Raw genomic sequence first — 18,279 nt, 5'->3', positions numbered from 1 at the left:
CGATCGTCCTAGTTAGCGTTGCCATTGTTCTTGCCAGATATGGTTACGATATTCCCTTCCTAAATCAGTATACCATTAATTGCAACATACATTTCATCACTTTTGTTGCTGTTGTTGGTATTGCTGTGATTATCATTCCGAAGAGTGGTTTAATCAAGCTTTCCTTACTGCTTTAACCTGTAACAGCCTCTTCATCTCCGAATAACTACTACAACCTACATCATTCTGACTCTGCTTACTAAAGGCATCTCTTGGCCTCCCTCTACGGTTTTTACCCCCCACACTTCCTTCTAACACTAAATTGGTGACCCCTTGAGATCTCAGATTGTGTTGTGTCAACCGATACCTTCTTTTAGTCAGGTTGTACCACAAATGTCTATGCTCTCGAATTCTATTCAGTATTACCTAATCAGTCGTGTGACCTATCCATGTAATCATCACCATTTTTCTGTAGCAGCACATTCCGGAAGCTTCTATTTTCTTTTTGTCTAAACTGTTTCACTTTTATGCATGGCTACACTCCATTCAAGTAGTTTCCGTAAGGAATTCCTGACACTTAATTCTATATTCGATGTCAATAAAGTTTTATTCTTCTGAATCGTTTTTCTTACCATTTTCAGTCTGCATTTTATATACTCTCTACTTCAGCCATAATCAGTTAATTTCGGCGTCCAAGTAACAAAACTCATCTACTACTTTAACTGTCTCGCTTCCTAATGTAATTCCGTCGCGTTACCTGATTTAATTCGGCTGTACTTGATTATTCCTGTTTTGCTTTTATTGATGTTCATTTTACATGCTCCTTTCAAGACGTTGCCCATTCCTTTCAACTGCTTCTCATGGTCCTTTGCTGTCTCTTACAGGATTACAATGCCAGCAGCAAAGTTCATAATTTTCATTTCTTCTTCCTGATCTTTAATTCCTACTGTGGGTTTTTCTTTTTCCGTATACTTTTCTTTTCATTTCTGCAAATACTTTATAAATACCTTCTTTCCTCTTTATTTGCTGCTTTCACAAAATAAAGATGTTGTTTCAACAGCTGTGACCACAGTCATACCACCAGAAAATACTCGACGCCTTACTACACCACATTCATACGATAAGGTAAACAAAAAACACATAATCTTCAACACACTGCGAATCTAAACAAAACAAATCCACACCTCACTACAGTACCAAGACAAATCTGTAAAGTATTGTTGTTCATCATCTCCTCAGAAACTACTCTGTGGATTTCAGCCAAACTTGGTATACACATCATTTGCTATCTGGAAAGAAGTGTGAGAGTAATAACCATCTATCTCTCAAAGGGGCGGATGTAAGGCTGATAAAACCGTGTAACGCAATGCGCGCAAATACGCATCATATATTCATCCCGTCTTTGAGAATGAGAGCACTTAGCGACTTTGCACATTATTTGAAAGCTTAATGGAACTTTTCCTCGGTGACACATATCAGAAAATGAAGAAACAAAGGAAGTTTGTCGCTTACTACGTTATCGCGGTTCGTGCAGTAAAACTGCCCATCGCGCGCGACGTTCTAATTTTTACTTAATTTACTGCTAAGTCTATTGGCAACACATTTTGCAGAAACTATCCACTACACCACGGAATGTACCTGCAAAATTATATCACTGTCCGTCACATAGTTCAGGAGATGTGACGTCGTAAACACTGAGATGCGTGAGAAACAGCCGCATTATACATGACGGTTTGTTTGTTTCTTACAACTAACTCTGTTCGCAACATATTTCGAAGACAGTATCCACACACACACCTGCATTTTTAGATATTTATTCGCTGACTGATAACCACTTGATGTCGGCTGTTTTGGGTATACATCCACTAGCCAGTAGTGAAAGTTGAAAATTTGTACGAGATCGCGACTCTAAGTCCGGATTTCCCGCTTATGACCATCTGTCGCCTTAACAACTTTGGCCATCCGCACCAGAGTTCCATGTGTCAAATTTTCTATGTAGTCCTTTGCGTCGACTGCCTCCAACCAGCGCAGCGCCGCAAAACAGTATCAAGAAGGCACTGACCGCGCGCCAATGGGAAGAGCGAGCAGCGCCACGCCAGTCCACGCTGGTGTTTGTGAAAAAGGCCCTAAAATATCCACTAAAATCATCTGAAAAGGGTTACTGGCATCCGGCAGCCTTTGCAGTGGAATATGCTGATCGTTTTTGACATCCCATCAGTGGGTACATTCCTCAATGACACTGTGTCCTAATTGCTGATCAGTGTACTGCTCCATCAGTAGCTGTAGTTGATGGGGCACCTGATGTAGCTTGTGGCATAATGGTCATTCATTCATTCAGAGTTGTGATTCTGTGTTGCATCACCAGTGTAGCTGGTAAATACCCACGAGGACTAAATAACCCTTTAAACTCTATTAATGATTATCCATCACTGCTTCCTCTATTCATTATGAGTGCTTCACTTTCTTATGTAATGAAGTTATACTGGTGGCTTGCTTATAGTTAAGGTCCAAATTGATCCTACCTAGATCATCTTTACCTAGAGCATTTAAATTAGCGACCGACAATCTTTAGAGAAATCCATGCCCTTGGTCCAAAAACTATCAACATCGACTGGTACTAACCAGTCACTGCCTACCATCCATACAAGTAAAATGCTCTGGTGGAAAAAATAAAATCCTGCTTTATGTAATTCGTGTTTTTCTCCCAGTGGCACAACCACACACACTACCTTATAGGGTACTTTGTTACTACGCTAATCCTTGCAGTTTCCATGTATCCTGCAGTACTGTATTACGCACACTGATCCTTAGTGTGCTTGGATACAGCCTAATTCGTTCATCTTTTAAGATAGGTGAACCTTGTTGTAGTGTGTCACTGATGACTGTTTTCCCCAGATGGAACAATGTCCCACGAAGTCCTGTGACACGCTTCCCAAGTTCAATTTTAGCGTGAAGTCATAAAGAAAATGTAACTTCAAGATGGCGCAGTCACCTATGTGAGATAAAATTTCAATACATTCGTAGAACATTTTGCCCCCAACTGAAAACATAATATTGTGCAACCTAGCGAATGTGCACCGTACCCACAACGCCACATAACATATACTGAAGAGGGTTTAACTGGCTCTTGCTCACGACGTCCCAACCTACCACAAACACGTGTGCATCTGTTTGTATTAAAAACTTCCATCCACTATGCCAATCAAGCAAGATTCCGTTTCTGCATACACTACAGTCACGTTAAAAATTATTAGGATCACCGATCAGCGCTTCTGGCGTTATCATTGTTGTTCAACAACTGATTATTCCTAATAAGTCCTACTATATTATGCCCTTCACTTTGCCTACAGCCCCATTCTCCATGTCCAACTTTCCCACAATTCTTACAGTTGGCCGGCCGGTGTGGTCGAGCGGTTCTAGGCGCCTCAGTCTGCAACCGTGTGACCGCTGCGGTCGCAGGTTCGAATCCTGCCTCGGGCTAGGATGTGTGTGATGTCCCAAGGTTAGTTAAGTTTAGGTAGTTCTAAGTTTTAGGGAATTGATGACGTCAGCTGTTAAGTCCCATAGTGCTCAGAGCCATTTGAACCATCTTACAGTTTCGCTGTACGTCAGGGAAAAATTTTTTTCTCCTATCTCGGACTCGAGTTACCGCCACTATTTCTCCTAAAACCGTTGCTGTGCCTATGGCCCCAGCTAACTATTTCGGAATTTCCGCCTGCAGTTTGCTTGACAAAAATATGTTCAAATGTGTGAATTCCTTGGGAAACAAACTGCTGAGGTCAGCGGTTCCGCAGCTTACACACTAAACTTTAACTTATGCTAACAAGGGAACCTCCCCATCGCATCCCCCTCAGATTTAGTTATAAGTTGGCACAGTGGATAGGTCTTGAAAAACTGAACACAGATCAATCGAGAAAACAGGAAGAAGTTGTGTGGAACTATGAAAAAAATAAGCAAAATATACAAACTGAGTAGTCGATGAGCAACATAAGCAACATCACAGGTACCAGTGAGCCCAGAAGCGCCGTGGTCCCGTGGTTAGCGTGAGCGGCTGCAGAACGAGAGGTCCTTGGTTCAATTCTACCCTCGAGTGACAAGATTAATTTTTAATTTTCAGACAATTACCAAAGTTCAGGCACTCACACATAATCAACTTCGCTCTCCAAAACTCCAGGACATGTTCAGATTTGCTTGGACATATGCAGGATTTGACGGTCTACGCACGGAAAAATTTGAAAACGTTAAAAACATGTGTTTTGACAGAACACAGGGAAAACAGTGCGACTGCGAAACTGTAGCATTCATTTGTTGCAATTTATGTGACAAACTCTTATGTTTTCATCACTTTTTTGGGAGTGATTGTCACATCCACAAGAAAACCTAAATCGGGCAAGGTAGAAGGATCTTTTTACCCATTCGGCAAGTGTACAAGTTTGGTGGGTCCATAAAATATTCCTGTCATGTGACGCACATACCGCCAACAGTGTCGTATAGAATATATCAGACGTGTTTTCCTGTGGAGGAATCGGTTGACCTATGACCCTGCGATCAAATGTTTTCGGTTCCCATTGGAGAGGCACGTCCTTTCGTCTACTAATCGCACGGTTTTGCGGTGCGGTCGCAAAACACATACACTAAACTTATTACAGTGAGCAGAGACGTCAATGAACGAACGGCAGATCATAACTTTGCGAAAATAAAGAAAGAAAAATTTGTCACTCAAGTGAAGACTTGAACCTAGGACCTCTCGTATCGCACTTGCTCACGCTATCCACGTGACCACGGCGCTTTTAAGCTTGCGCTTTCCTGTGATGTTGCATATTTTGCAGATGGACTACTCAGTTTGTATATTTTGCTTATTTTTTTCATAGTTCCACACAACTTCTTCCTGTTTTCTCGATTGATCTGTGTTCAGTTTTTCAAGACCTATCCACTGTGCCAACTTATAACTAAATCTGAGGGGGGTGCGATGGGGAGGTTCCCTTGTAAGAACAATACGCACACTCATATCCGAGGGAGGACTCAAATCTCCGGCGGGAGGGGCAGCACAATCCATTAGATGGTGCCTCAAACTGCACGGTCACTCAGCTTGGCTTTTGCTCGACACATATGCTGATAATACCCGGAATGGTCATTCCCTGAAAACTGGTTGAACAGAGAAGGTACTGTTCGTGGCCAGTACGTGCACCTGATCTCGCCGTACTTGTTTCTTTTGTGAAGCCGTGTGAAAAGTCAGGTTTACAAGACTCCTGTCGAGACTGAAGAGGATCTCCTGGGAAGAACTTTCGCTGCTGGCGACACTGTTCAAACGACATCATGGACATTAGAACCAGCAGAAAAACTATCCTTCCTGAGAAGAGAAAGGCGAATATGCTCCTGTTCAAAACATTCTGACTGAAAAGTGGGTTGCCTCATCCTACTTCCTCAGCACCTATAAAAATTTTCCAAAAAAATTTGGCACATACTCGCCCTCTTTTTAACACACAACTATCACTCCCACAAGTTCCCCAAACTGTAACTCAGTCATACCCACTAGTCCATTGCTGTAAGCCCCTAATACCCATCCACTCCAACTTGTCAGTTCTTGCTCACTCAGTTATTCAGCCCAACTCATTGTCATCATCTCTATGAATATCTCTAACTTCCACTGTCGCTTGTCTCACAGCCACAACCTCCTCCGTACTGTCCTGCTACTACTGTCTTCTCTCACTGTCACTGTCTCTCTCTTACTGCTGCAATCTCATTCATTCACTCCCACTGTTGCTGTGTCTTCTCACTGCCATTATCTCTCTCTTCCTCATAGTCATTGTGGTAGAGCCTGTCTCTCTTTGTTACTGGTTCTCACCTACTTCAACTTCCACCTTCTCTTTATTTCTCTCCCACAGGTACTGCGCCATTCACTACTTTCGTAGGACTGTTCTGTCACTGTCAACCGAGCTCCACAATCATGGTTTCGCTCTCTTTCTCTCATACTGCCATTGCCTCCTACACACTCTCTAAAGTACAAACACTGTCTACTATCTTCCAGTATTTATTACCTCTCTGTCTCTTTCCCACTGCCATTATCTCCTTCTCCCTCTGTATAAAAAAGCGCAACTATGTTCACACGTCAAAATTTTTGGGAACATTCTTAAAGGTGACGAGGAACCTAGAATCAAGCAGCTGCTACCGCAGTTTTCAGTCAGAGTATATTAAAAAGTAGCATATTCGCCTTTTTGTGTTCTAAGGGGAGCATTTCTCCCATGGTTCCGTTTTTTCCTTGAAACAGCAGGATATGTCGTTCACATTAAAAGAATTTTATGGGTCAGTAAAATTTTGATAGTTTACTAACGTGGAATAGAAATAACCAAAATTAATTTTAAACCTAAGAGTGTATTTCACATGCACAAAAATTTTGCCTTTGGCTGTATTTCAACATGGGATTAGAGAGCCTTATAACGGTAATGGAGACACATTAAAGCAAGTTTCTTACCCCTAAAGTGTCTTTATAAATTAATTTTTTGTTTCACATCTGATTTTACGTGCGTATTTTATGTGTACAAGTAGGACAACTTTGAATCTCTGTGTCCCGGAAACGGATAAAAATATCAAGACAATTCTCAAGGGTGTTTGAGATACGGATCTTAGGGAATATTTTTAGATAAATGCCTGGACAGAACATGCCGTTAAAATTTGAGCGTTTGTTATTTAGATATCCACTGATAACACCGAAAAAATGATGAAAAACACTTGTTTCGGGTTTTCCTAGAAAGCGCCAATGAACTAAATGATGCCGCCGTAAGCCATTTAAGGTGAACTGTAGGCCACATCTATTGCAGAAAGAACCAACTGATTGGCTTCGTTTCCCTAAGGTGTAGTATTCAGACTTTGACCTCGTTCTGCGGGATAGTTACCATAATACGATCCTTCTGTTGGATGTACAAATGGTCTGTAGCACAAGGTCTATTGAAAGCAACTGACCGTATCTTTTTGTCACCAACAGAATCCGCCTTATGAACCACACAAAAGTTCGATTTTTTAGTGTGACATTTTGGAACATAATGGCAGCACATACTGTCGCATGCGTACCATTGGGTACGACGGAAATTTGTGATAACATGCCATGCCCGCACAGACTCTGCTGGTCGTTATTCTGAACAAATGTAAATGTAGCAACATGTGAAACTTGTGCGGGTAAGTAAAATTCATTATTACTCAGAATTTTTGGTCTCTCTGATATCGACTTAGTGCGCCGTTACTGGTCCATCAACAGTCTTTATCACCTGAGGATATTGCTGAGTATTCAAAGGGAATTCTGTACCTCATGATCATGGTTCGGAAGTTGGGGCCCTTAGTCTAGGTTCTGCATTAGGCTAAGGTGGAACATGAGTAAATTATCGCTCATACTTTTCGACTTGGTTGTTTCCAAACTGTGGTTCCTCATCTTAGATTGCTACATTTTTACCGAATTGCCCTATATATTGACTTTGAACATCTTCAAATTATCGTCTGCACTCGAAAACCAAAGCTTCCAAGTCAGCAGGAGGCGATAAAAGTTATCCTAGCATGGGACGCCACAATGAAAGCTAACCCTTGGGGTGACTATATAAATTGATTCAGAAGGTATACAAAATTTAGTTTACTAACAACATTTGTTTTTCAAAAGAAAAAACAGACATAAATCATAGTCACTGATTGAATGCTGTAAACAACTAACATTTGAGTTAAGAGAAAAATGGACACGGATCCTGGGTGGCAGAAATGAGTCACGTACTTGGCCCTAAAATGTGGATTACGCAATCTGAATTGATCTGACACTGAGCAGACTTTGATTGATAATCTACAGAAGATTCTCAATATACGAGGTGCGACAGTAAAGTAATGAGACTGGTTTTCTTTGCAAGATGTGGCAACCCTGCGGGCTTGCATAGGCAGAATATCTTTGACCTTGGTCTATAAGCTGCTTCTAGTCCAAGAAGCACACTTTTGCCACTGCTCACTTATAAGTTGTGCTGTAATAAGTTAAATCGTGTTTGTGTCTATCGTCACGGAAATGGAACGGCATAATACTGCGCGAAGGTATTCCATTTCTTTTTGCGTTAAATTGGGTGAAAACGCGACGACAACTTACGGTAAGCTTCAGAAGGCTTTTGGAGAGGTAGTTATGTCAAGAGCTCACGTTTTTCGTTGGCATAAAATGTTTAGTGAAGGCAGAACGAATGCTGAAGATGAAGACCGCAGTGGATGACCATCAACGTCAAGGACGGATGTCAACTTGGCCAGGATGCGTGAACTCGTACGATCTGATCGAAGATTATCCGTGAAAATGATTGCAGAAGAAGTGAACATCAATCGAGAAACGGTTCGTCTAATAATAACTGAAGATCTTGGTATGAGAAAGATTTGTGCAAATATGGTCCCCAAAAATCTCACACCACAACAGCGAGAAACACGGAAAAATATGGCAGCCGATCTGTTAGAGCAAACGGAAATCAATCCGGAATTGTTGAGCCGTGTTATCACTGGTGATCATAGTTAGTTCTTTCAGTACGATCCAGAGACAAAGTGCCAAAGTTCTCAATGGTGCTCAAAGGGATCACCCAGACCATAAAAGGCTCGCATGTCAAAGTCAAAAGTGAAATGCATGCCTGTGTGCTTCTTTGATTCCAAGGGAATTGTTCATAAAGAGTGGGTGCCTCCTGGACAAACACTTAACTAATATTACTACAAAGAAATTTTAGAAAGACTTCGTAAAAGAGTTCTTCGTGTCCGTTCCTACATTGTTGATAATTGGATTCTGCATCACGATAATGCACTGCTCTGTAAGTAGAGCAATTTTTAACCTCGAAACAAATTTCAGTATTACTACTGCCACCTTATTCATCAAATATCGCTCCGTGCGACATTTTTCTATTTGCAAAAGTCAAAACGGCGGTCATGGGACACCATTTTCAAACAACCCAAGATGTCCAAAAAGCTGTGACGAAGGTCTTGGAGGATATTACAGAAGATTAGTTCGAGAAATGTTACCATCAATGGCAAAAGCGCTGGAAGAAGTGTGTGCAATCAGAAGGGAACTACTTTGAAGGAGAAAACAGTAAACTTGACTAAAACAGTAAGCAACATTTTTTTTCACATCAATCTCATTACTGTCGCACCTCGTAGGTGCAGCTGAGAGCAAGTGGTGTTTGAGATCTGTACTCCCTGATAGGGCCAGTGCAGCAGTATGTTACCCTGTTTACTTTGTGCGGTGATGTAAATTCCAGCTGTCGAGAAATGCACGGCGGTGACGAGACGTTGAGGCAGCACCTGTGAATCGACCGCGGCCACGGAAGAAATGGAAAAATCTCACAGTCCAGCGATCAGGCAGGCGGACCGCAATTCACTCTCTACCAGAGCCCTGAAATCACAGTAGATTTCAGTGTGTGACACACCCGTTCGCTGGTCGTACCAAGAACCAATTTGGCTCACTTATACGACAGAGGGCACAAGGATACCAAACTTCGAGACTGGTAAACCAAAAACAAATAAGTGTGCCCTCAGCAAACGAATAGTCCGAGAAGTTTGAAGCCACAGTGTTGGTACAGTAAGAAATTCACCGCAGACTCTCCAGTCTAATTACTTGCAAGTGAAGTCAGTCTCAGCACAGGTCCCAAGCACCAACCACACATTCCAGAGCTTCGACCAGAAGATGCTTCCAGACCGTTATGCAGTACCGACCTGTTATGCACTACATTTTATACATTGAAGGATTACTTAGATAAAGCAGAGCAGGGGTTTGATAAAAAATGTTATACATGAAATGAAATGATGGTATGGTATTAAGGCTGGGAGGCCCCATTCGGGGAGTTCGGCCGCCATATTGCAAGTCCTCTTTAGTTGTCGCCACTTCGGCGACTTGCGAGTCAATGATGATGAAGAACACACAACACCCAGTCCCCTGCAGCGATTCGAACCCGGGCCCCCAGCGTGGTAGGCGGTAACACTACCGCTACGCTCCGTAGACGGACAATGGTATACAAATAAATAATAATAATAATGATTATAAAGCGTCCAACATTCCACATAACACCTTCACTTTATTTATTTATTTTTTCCTTCTTCTTTCCTTTCTAGAATACTTACCCCCAAGCTATGCACAGCACAATACTAACACCCCTTCCTCTTTCTGAGCTCAATATCTTACTCATTATGGAGGGATACTGACTCAATTTTTCAGGATAGCAAATGGGAAGTTGGGGTACAGAAAATGGCCCAGAGATCACCAATGTGTGTGTGTGTGTGTGTGTGTGTGTGTGTGTGTGTGTGTGTGTATGTGTAGTGAGTGAAGTGTTATGAAACAATGTGTGTATAGTGTGTGCAGTGACTGACTGTGAGATATGAGTGAACAGTGTGACATTACATTATTTAATAAGTCATTTGTAAGAAAAGTATTGCATACCAGGAGTAAATCTAATGATTGCCTTCGCACCTCTCTAGATAAAAAATTTCCGTTTTCCCGCAAAGTGCACGAACGACACTGCCTTCACCACGTCTTGCGCCAATCACAGGGCTTTAGAGGCGCTAAATCTTCCCTTCCAGACGACAGCACAAATCCTGTCGAACCAGGGCAAGAGTTAGGAAACCTTCATCTCTGTAAAAGAAAGAAACTGCCAATTGCTGGCTTTTTTTTAAGTTTTCGCACGGGTGGAAGATGTTTTTCCCCGAAGATGTGTCGCTTCCCATGGCAACAAGCGAACAGATATAACCTTAAAGACCTTTATTTAAATCGTCTGTGCCTTGGAGCATGTTAGTCCTAGCTATGGGCTGTGATAAAGATTCTCTCAACGTTTCTCAGACGCTGGAGTTTCTTATACAACCGAGGCGGCTAATGGACGTGGGTCACAGGCCTATTTCCAATACTGGCGAACACGAAATCTTGTGAATTTTTATCATGCATGGCTCTACACACAATGCCCGGTTCACGACTCCACTATGTAGACGCATCCCTACAGTCCATTTCCCCCAGCCCAGCCTTCCACTGGCGCCATGGCAGGTAGCTCAGCAAATTTTCTGCTGGAGACCTGTCTCGACTAGGGGCTGCTCTGTCTGCCCTGTCTGGCTGTGGACCTCTCCGGCAAGATTTACTGAGGTATGGGCTCGCCGTCAATTGCATTCAACTTCCAACATGCTGTTTCTGAGAGCTAAGAACCATAAAAGTACCTCATGCTTTTATCGCCCTACCAGGCTCCATCAACATCTGCTCAGTCGTTAACTTTCTAGAGTCTCGCTCAAGGTGTGTAAGGTTGTAACAAAATCTTAAGTTTTCCGTATACAAAAGAGAAGTGAGAGAGTACGTTGTCCCCTCCCAGCCCCAGCAGATGGCACCAGTTCAGATCCCGGCACCATCAAATTCTAGGCATGACCCTAGGCCAGCGGATCGAGGAAGCAGTGAACAGTTACATTATTAGTATCGGTTATTATACAAAGTTTGATGATGAGCGATTATGGAACTAGTTGTGATACATACCAATAAAGTATAAATCAGGTGTCATTGGTTCAAATGGCTCTGAGCACTATGGGACTTAACATCTATGGTCATCAGTCCCCTAGAACTTTGAACTACTTAAACCTAAATAACCTAAGGACATCACACAACACCCAGTCATCACGAGGCAGAGATCAGGTGTCATAGCATAATGTGTATCTTATTGATATATGGAGCACAGCAGTAAAATATGTTATTATTTTCAGGTACATCAATGATCTGGAAATCGTGCTGAGCGCATCTGTCTATGTCCTGTTGCTTACGAATGCACTAAATATTTGTTTGCATTCTTTTGGAATTGTAGCGGTAAGTGTGTGTGTCTTGCTATTTCGATCAGGGTGGCTCGTAATATGGTTTGTGTATGCATGCGTTCAAGTGAGTAAGTTGGTAAGGAAGTTAAACTTCAATACTATTAATATGTCTGTATACTGAATATATGTTCCGATTGGCAAACACGTTTTTAGAACTCATATCAGGTGCAAAAATATAGTTAGAACATGTGTATGTGTCTTCTTTTCAGGTTTCACAACTAAATAAAATGGCTGAAAACCGAAATCTGGAATTAGTACGCATGTGTTATGGCGAATTTAGAACTCTGTGGCACTAAAATAACAAGATTTAGCTGGTTTTATTTTAGTAAAGTGTTGTGTGTTGAACAGTGTCATTACTTGCCCTCTACGAACGGTGTCAGTAAAATATCTATGAAGAGAACATCATTGTATACGGAATTTCTACCACTCTGCCAGTTGCACACATTGGTTCACCCCATCGCTCGGGGTGGCTGCACCCCTATATCACGGCATACAGTACTTCGGAATCATAAACATGACTACTCTTAGGAATGACACAACTGGTAGCTGTCGTTACAGAGGCAACTCTTCGTATGAACGTCGACCAAGGCAGTGCCAGAGTAGTAATCTGATGCAAACAGCGTGAATAAGGAGTACACTTAGGAGACGCAATCACTACACTTGTCCACTCTGTTATGGGGTATTACTCCGTATGGGGTACTTTCCCCACGGGATTAAATGTGTACGTTGAAATAATTCCAAGACCGGCACCTCGTTTTGGTCTTGTCGTGAAACAAGGCATACAGTTTCACAGACATGATACAACTGAGGCGACAATAACTACAGATCCCTTCTAGGAACCTTTCAGCTATTGATGACAACATCTAGATGCATTATTGAGCAATCTCAGACTATTAGTAGTTTGTGGAGATTTCAGTGTAGACAGTTAGTAGTTTGTGGAGATTTCAATGTAGATTTCTCAAAAGATATGGACAGAAAAAATGAACTAGAATTATTATTTGAGTGCCTCAAACTAATTTCAATAGTCATTTCTCCAACTCGTGTGCAGCAAGACAGTAGGACACTGATTGATAACTTTTTTATAGACAGTGCTCAGACTAAGAAAATTAATGTGTTCTCTATTGTTAATGGACTATTGCTCATACTGCACAGTTAATGGAAGTAAACAACATGGCACCGTGCAGGCCTAAGGAAGGTTCATAAAGAAGCAGTGAGGCTTATTAATGAGAACAGGATAAAATGTTTTAAGAGTATGTTGAGACAGGTGGCATGTGATGAGATGTACACAGAAATAGATGCTAATGTCAGATTCAATTTTCTCCCAATTTATGTCAACAATTGGTAGCTGCTTTGTTAGAAAGTTAGGCGGAAGATGAATTAACAACAAGTAAGTCACCGAAACTAAAGGAATCAGAATCTCGAGGAAGAAAGTGAGGGAACCTTACATAAATGGCAGACTAAGTCAAGATCAGAAATTGCTTGTATACTACAAAAATTAGCGTAGTGCTTTAAGGAAAGTAAAAAAAAAAACCACAAATATGAACGTCTCAACAGAAATAAATAATGCATATAACAACATAAAAATTATACAGGATATTGTAAAAAGGAACAATCAGTCAATCTAGAATATTCCATAACAAACTAAATGACAATGTTGTGACTGATAATTCACAAGTTGCGAGCAATTTTTACAATCACTTTGTAAATGTTGCAGCAAAAATATAAATCAGTGGCTCAGCTGAAGAACCAAGACAATATATTAAAAATGTAATTCCACAACTAACTATAAGTAGCACCAACATCCTTCACTGAATTTAATACGATTACAAAAATTCTAAAAAGCAAAAGCAAACGTGGTTTTGATGAAATTTCAGACAGAATTCTCGGAAGTTGTTTAACTTAATATGTAAAATCTAACAATTACTATAGAATTTCTTACCTTTTCCCAAGATATTCGAAAAGCAATGTACTCAAGAGTAGTAGCAGGCTTAAGTAGGAACAGTTAGCGTATCACAGGATTTCAGGAGGGTTGCTCAAATAAGAATCATAGTTATACATTCACTCATAAAATAGTGCAGACTTTACGTAATGAAATCTCGCCAGCTGGTACTTTTGTTATCTTTTAAAGAGGGTTTGATTACATCTCATGTTACTCGCTTACAAAAGCTTAAGTTTTATGAAATTAATGGCTTTACACACAGCTGGTTTGAATCATACTTAACCCGACAGTGCAACACCTGGGATCTCGACGTCAGTACTTGCAGCTAGTTTCACAAACCCTTACAGTTTCCATCGCTTTTCATTTCCATTTTAATGTATATTATGGAAGGAAGTGTTACTAAGTAAGTAGTATCATTACCAATCACTCTATTACAAATTTTTAAAAGAAAAATTCTGCATTTTGGACAAAAACATTGAGACGCTCGCAAAACCCGCTGGGAAGAACAGGTGATTAGGATTGTGGAAAGGGCCAAATAAGGTGCCGGTCAGTTTCACATCAAACTGTAATTTATTGTAATTTAATAACACATTTGCAGCCAAAGCGGCACATAGCCGAATTTTTACAACTACGAGTTTCAAACTCCAATTCCTTCACGGCTGAAGGCCTCCAAACAAGAAAAGGTAAAAATCAAGAAGGTAAGTTTCAAGTGGCTGAAAACTCACAGTTCAAATTACAAATAAAGTAATATATATATATATATATATATATATTATATATATACTGATAGTGACCGGGCCAAATATCTCACGAAATAAGCATCAAACGAAACAACTACAAAGAACGAAACTCGTCTAGCTTGAAGGGGGAAACCAGATGGCGCTATGGTTGACCCGCTAGATGGCGCTGAAATAGGTCAAACGGATATCAAATACGGTTTTTAGAAATAGGAACCCCCATTTTATTACATATTCGTGTAGTACGTAAAGAAATATGAATGTTTTAGTTCGACCACTTATTTCGCTTTGTGATGGATGGCGCTGAAACAGTCACAAACTTATAAGTACGTGGTATCACGTAACATTCCGCCACTGCAGACGGTATTTGCTTCGTGATACATTACCCGTGTTAAAATGGATCGTTTACCAATTGCGGAAAAGGTCGAGATCGGGTTGATGTATGGCTATTCTGATCAAAATGCCCAACGGGCCAGTGCCACGTATGCTGCTCGGTATCCTGGACGACATCATCCAAGTGTCCGGACCGTTCGCCGGATATTTACATATGTAAGGAAACAAGTAGTGTTCAGCCACATGTGAAACGTCAACCACGACCTGCAACAAATGATGATGCCCAAATAGGTGTTTTAGCTGCTGTCGCGGCTAATCCGCACATCAGTAGCAGACAAATTGCGCGAGAATCGGTAATCTCAAAAACGTCGGTGTTGAGAATGCTACATCAACATCGATTGCACCCATACCATATTTCTATGCACCAGGAATTGCATGGCGACGACTTTGAACGTCGTATACAGTTCTGCCACTGGGCACAAGAGAAATTACGGGACAATGGCAGATTTTTTGCACGCGTTCTATTTAGCGACGAGGCACGTTAAGTTATTTTGAACTGCAAGCTCGGAGCGGTAGTGCAAACCATATATTTACCGCCGTCTCCTGTGGCTGCGATCAGTAAAGCTAACGTCAATTGTTAGAGTGTTTGTGTAGTCAGGCTCAGTCATATTAAGTACACGTATGTTCTGACTGTCGAATGAGAGTCTGCACAGCTTGTACCGACAGCTGTTATCAAAATAATACGCGTATTCAGTGGAATACTTGGTGGATACAGTCTTGGCATACAGGAACAAAATTTTTAAGGAAAATTTATTTCTTTCAATTTTTAAAAACCTATCTAGTTTTCTTGTTTTTGCTTTTTCAGTCCACACACCTTTGTCGAGAGGTCACAGTTAATTCCACTTCAGAGATTTTAACACAACAGATTTCTCCAATTCTTTCATTTACCTTGTTGGCGAAGTTTTTGATATTACTTTTTTGCTGAAAATGGTCTGGGAGAAGAGCAAAAGAAAGATGCCTAAAAATTCTCTTCTTCTCACTTGCTCTTTCGTATTCCTGTTGAAAAATAATAGACACTGACAAGTTTGCGTTAGGAAGCAATTGTCAAACGTTGTATCAATATGAAAATATTCTCTGGCTTACAAACCACCTGCATCTACTGACGGGTTAACAAACAGAATGAAAAATTACATGAATAATTACAATAATGTTGGAAGGGCACACCCCAAGTGTGAGTCACATCCTCCTCGGAATGTTATTTTATAATAACAAATTTTTTTTCTAGAATTATTTTGTTTGAGATTTTCTCCTTCCTGCCCCCTTTGTAATACCTACATTTGTGCTTCAAGCAAGTAAACATTGCACAGAAATAAGAGATCTTATTTGGCATTCCGTTGGTGGATTTAACATACATCACCTCTGCATCTGGGCCACCAAACCACACACTGACGTGAGGAGGTGTCTTTACAGAGATGTTAGTTACCTGTTGTACTGGACGCCTCTGTTTCTCTCTCTCTCTCTCTCTCTCTCTCTCTCTCGGTGATCCAGCTAGAGGCTGCACTGATATCCATAATATGTCTCTCAAATGTTAGTGTGTGTGTGTGTGTGTTTGTGAGCGCATGTGTGTAACGAAGAAAAGCTAATAAAACTTTTGTAAAATGGTTGGATTTTCATAAAAACAGAAACTCAATTCTTGGATTACATAGCAAGAGAAAGATGTAAGGTGTAAGGAGACGGTATGTGACGTGAACATTTTTATAAATGAGCACGAAACACAGAGGTGCGTGCGTGCGTGTGTGTATGTGTGGGAGGGGGGGGGGGGCGGAGGCGCTCGCGCACGTGTGCTAAATGACAATAGTGTTCCAAATTCAGGTGAAGATGCTGAAGTAATTATCTTTATCATAGCAGCAATTCAAGTTAAAATTACATGCTGTTTGGCATGGAAATAATATAATATTGCCGATACTGCTTTGGAACATAATGCCATTTTACACAATCAGGTACTACTTAAGCAATTTTTGGAAACAGTATAGTTTTGTCAAATATGTTCAAATATGGCACCATTTTTGCAATTCACTTGAAGTTTACGTAATTTTTCTACATGGATATACTACAGTACTGCCAACATTTTCTGAAGAGGGTACTGATTTATGCAATTCAGGACAAGTTTATGTATGTTTTTTAAGCTGTGTGTGCACATGTGAGATGACAGGTACAGTATTTTACATAAACATTTGATAAGTTACACAGGTCGCTCGGATAATTTTGAACATGACACTTCTTGGACTGTAATATCAATCGGTCTGTTAAATATAACTTGGCTACCTGCGCCGTCTTGGATTATTTTTAAAATCTCCCACCAGCGCCATCTTTCCTAATTTCCCATCACCACCATACCCCATATCTAAATTTCCCACCAGTGTAATTCGCATTTCCTAATTACCCTCCAGCGCCATCTTGTATTTTCAAATTTCTCATTTGTGCCCTCCTGGATTTTTCGGCATCTACACCGCTGACTAGTGGCAAAAGCTCGAACGTTTTGCCAGATAATACTTTGCTATACCACTTCCAGATCGAAGTAAGTTCGTCTCTAAAGAATACTAAACGCGACAAATGAAACGAACAAAGTTGGAAACAGCTCCCGGAAACACATCTAAGAAGCTAATGCAGCCTAAAACAGAAAATAAACCAAATACGAAACTGTTTATTTCTGATCAGTACATCTGAATGAAACCGAAGCATAACATACACTTCGAAATATATTTTCACGTATTTCTATTTGATTCGTAAGAGATGAAGTGACGCACCAACAGAATCCTTCATGTAGAGTGTTAGGTGTAACTGCCTGAATCATGTTTATGGTACGAATCTCCTTGAACTTTCTGTAGTGATTAAAATTAACTACCATTTCCGTTGAATGAAATATTCTCACGTTTTTGGACTTTTTACCTTACTTTATCACATGTGTTACATAACGGCATTCAAATAAAATTTTGTGTTACTGGTGGCTATGTTCATTGATTTTGCATACTGTTCTTATTTTAAAATTCCGCCCTTATAGCTGTTCCAGGAGGGAGCAACAAGCTCGACCGTATTTAAGGAAGTGATCTCGTTTGCATCTTTCCTGGCTCAGACAGGCTTATTCTGCTTCATCGGACAGCTAATAATCGATCAGGTATTTAACATTTGCTATTATAACTTTCGACTATTTGTACTGCCTAGAATAAGAACTTTTATGTTTTTCAGTGTCGTTATATTTCTGTAAGAGTCATCAAAGTACTTAGAAGAGAAATTGAATGGAATGAATAGTGTATTGAAAAAGAGGTAATTAGATGAACATCAAGGAAAAAGTGTGAGGTAACGGAATTTAGTCGAAATAGATGATGTCCTGCTGAGTGAATTACATCAGGAAATGAGGCACTAGACATAGTAGTTGTGTTTTGCCAGTGGCATAGCAAACTAACTGATAAGGCC

The 18,279-nt window shown here is 40.6% G+C and overlaps 1 protein-coding gene across 1 annotated transcript in view; it reads left to right on the top strand.

The window, feature by feature from the left end:
• Nucleotides 1-18,279, top strand: part of LOC126416692 (uncharacterized) — a 469,710-nt gene that overhangs the window by 39,909 nt on the left and 411,522 nt on the right. The window contains exons 5-6 of the mRNA XM_050084494.1: nucleotides 11,692-11,791; nucleotides 17,867-17,980. Coding sequence (XP_049940451.1) covers nucleotides 11,692-11,791; nucleotides 17,867-17,980 — 214 coding nt within the window. The remainder of the gene's footprint in view (nucleotides 1-11,691; nucleotides 11,792-17,866; nucleotides 17,981-18,279) is intronic.

The sequence above is a fragment of the Schistocerca serialis genome, chromosome 8, assembly GCF_023864345.2.
Source record: "Schistocerca serialis cubense isolate TAMUIC-IGC-003099 chromosome 8, iqSchSeri2.2, whole genome shotgun sequence".
Lineage (NCBI taxonomy): Eukaryota > Metazoa > Arthropoda > Insecta > Orthoptera > Acrididae > Schistocerca > Schistocerca serialis.
The sequence above is the reverse complement of the archived record's forward strand: the minus strand, read 5'-3'. Positions and strand labels throughout refer to the sequence as shown.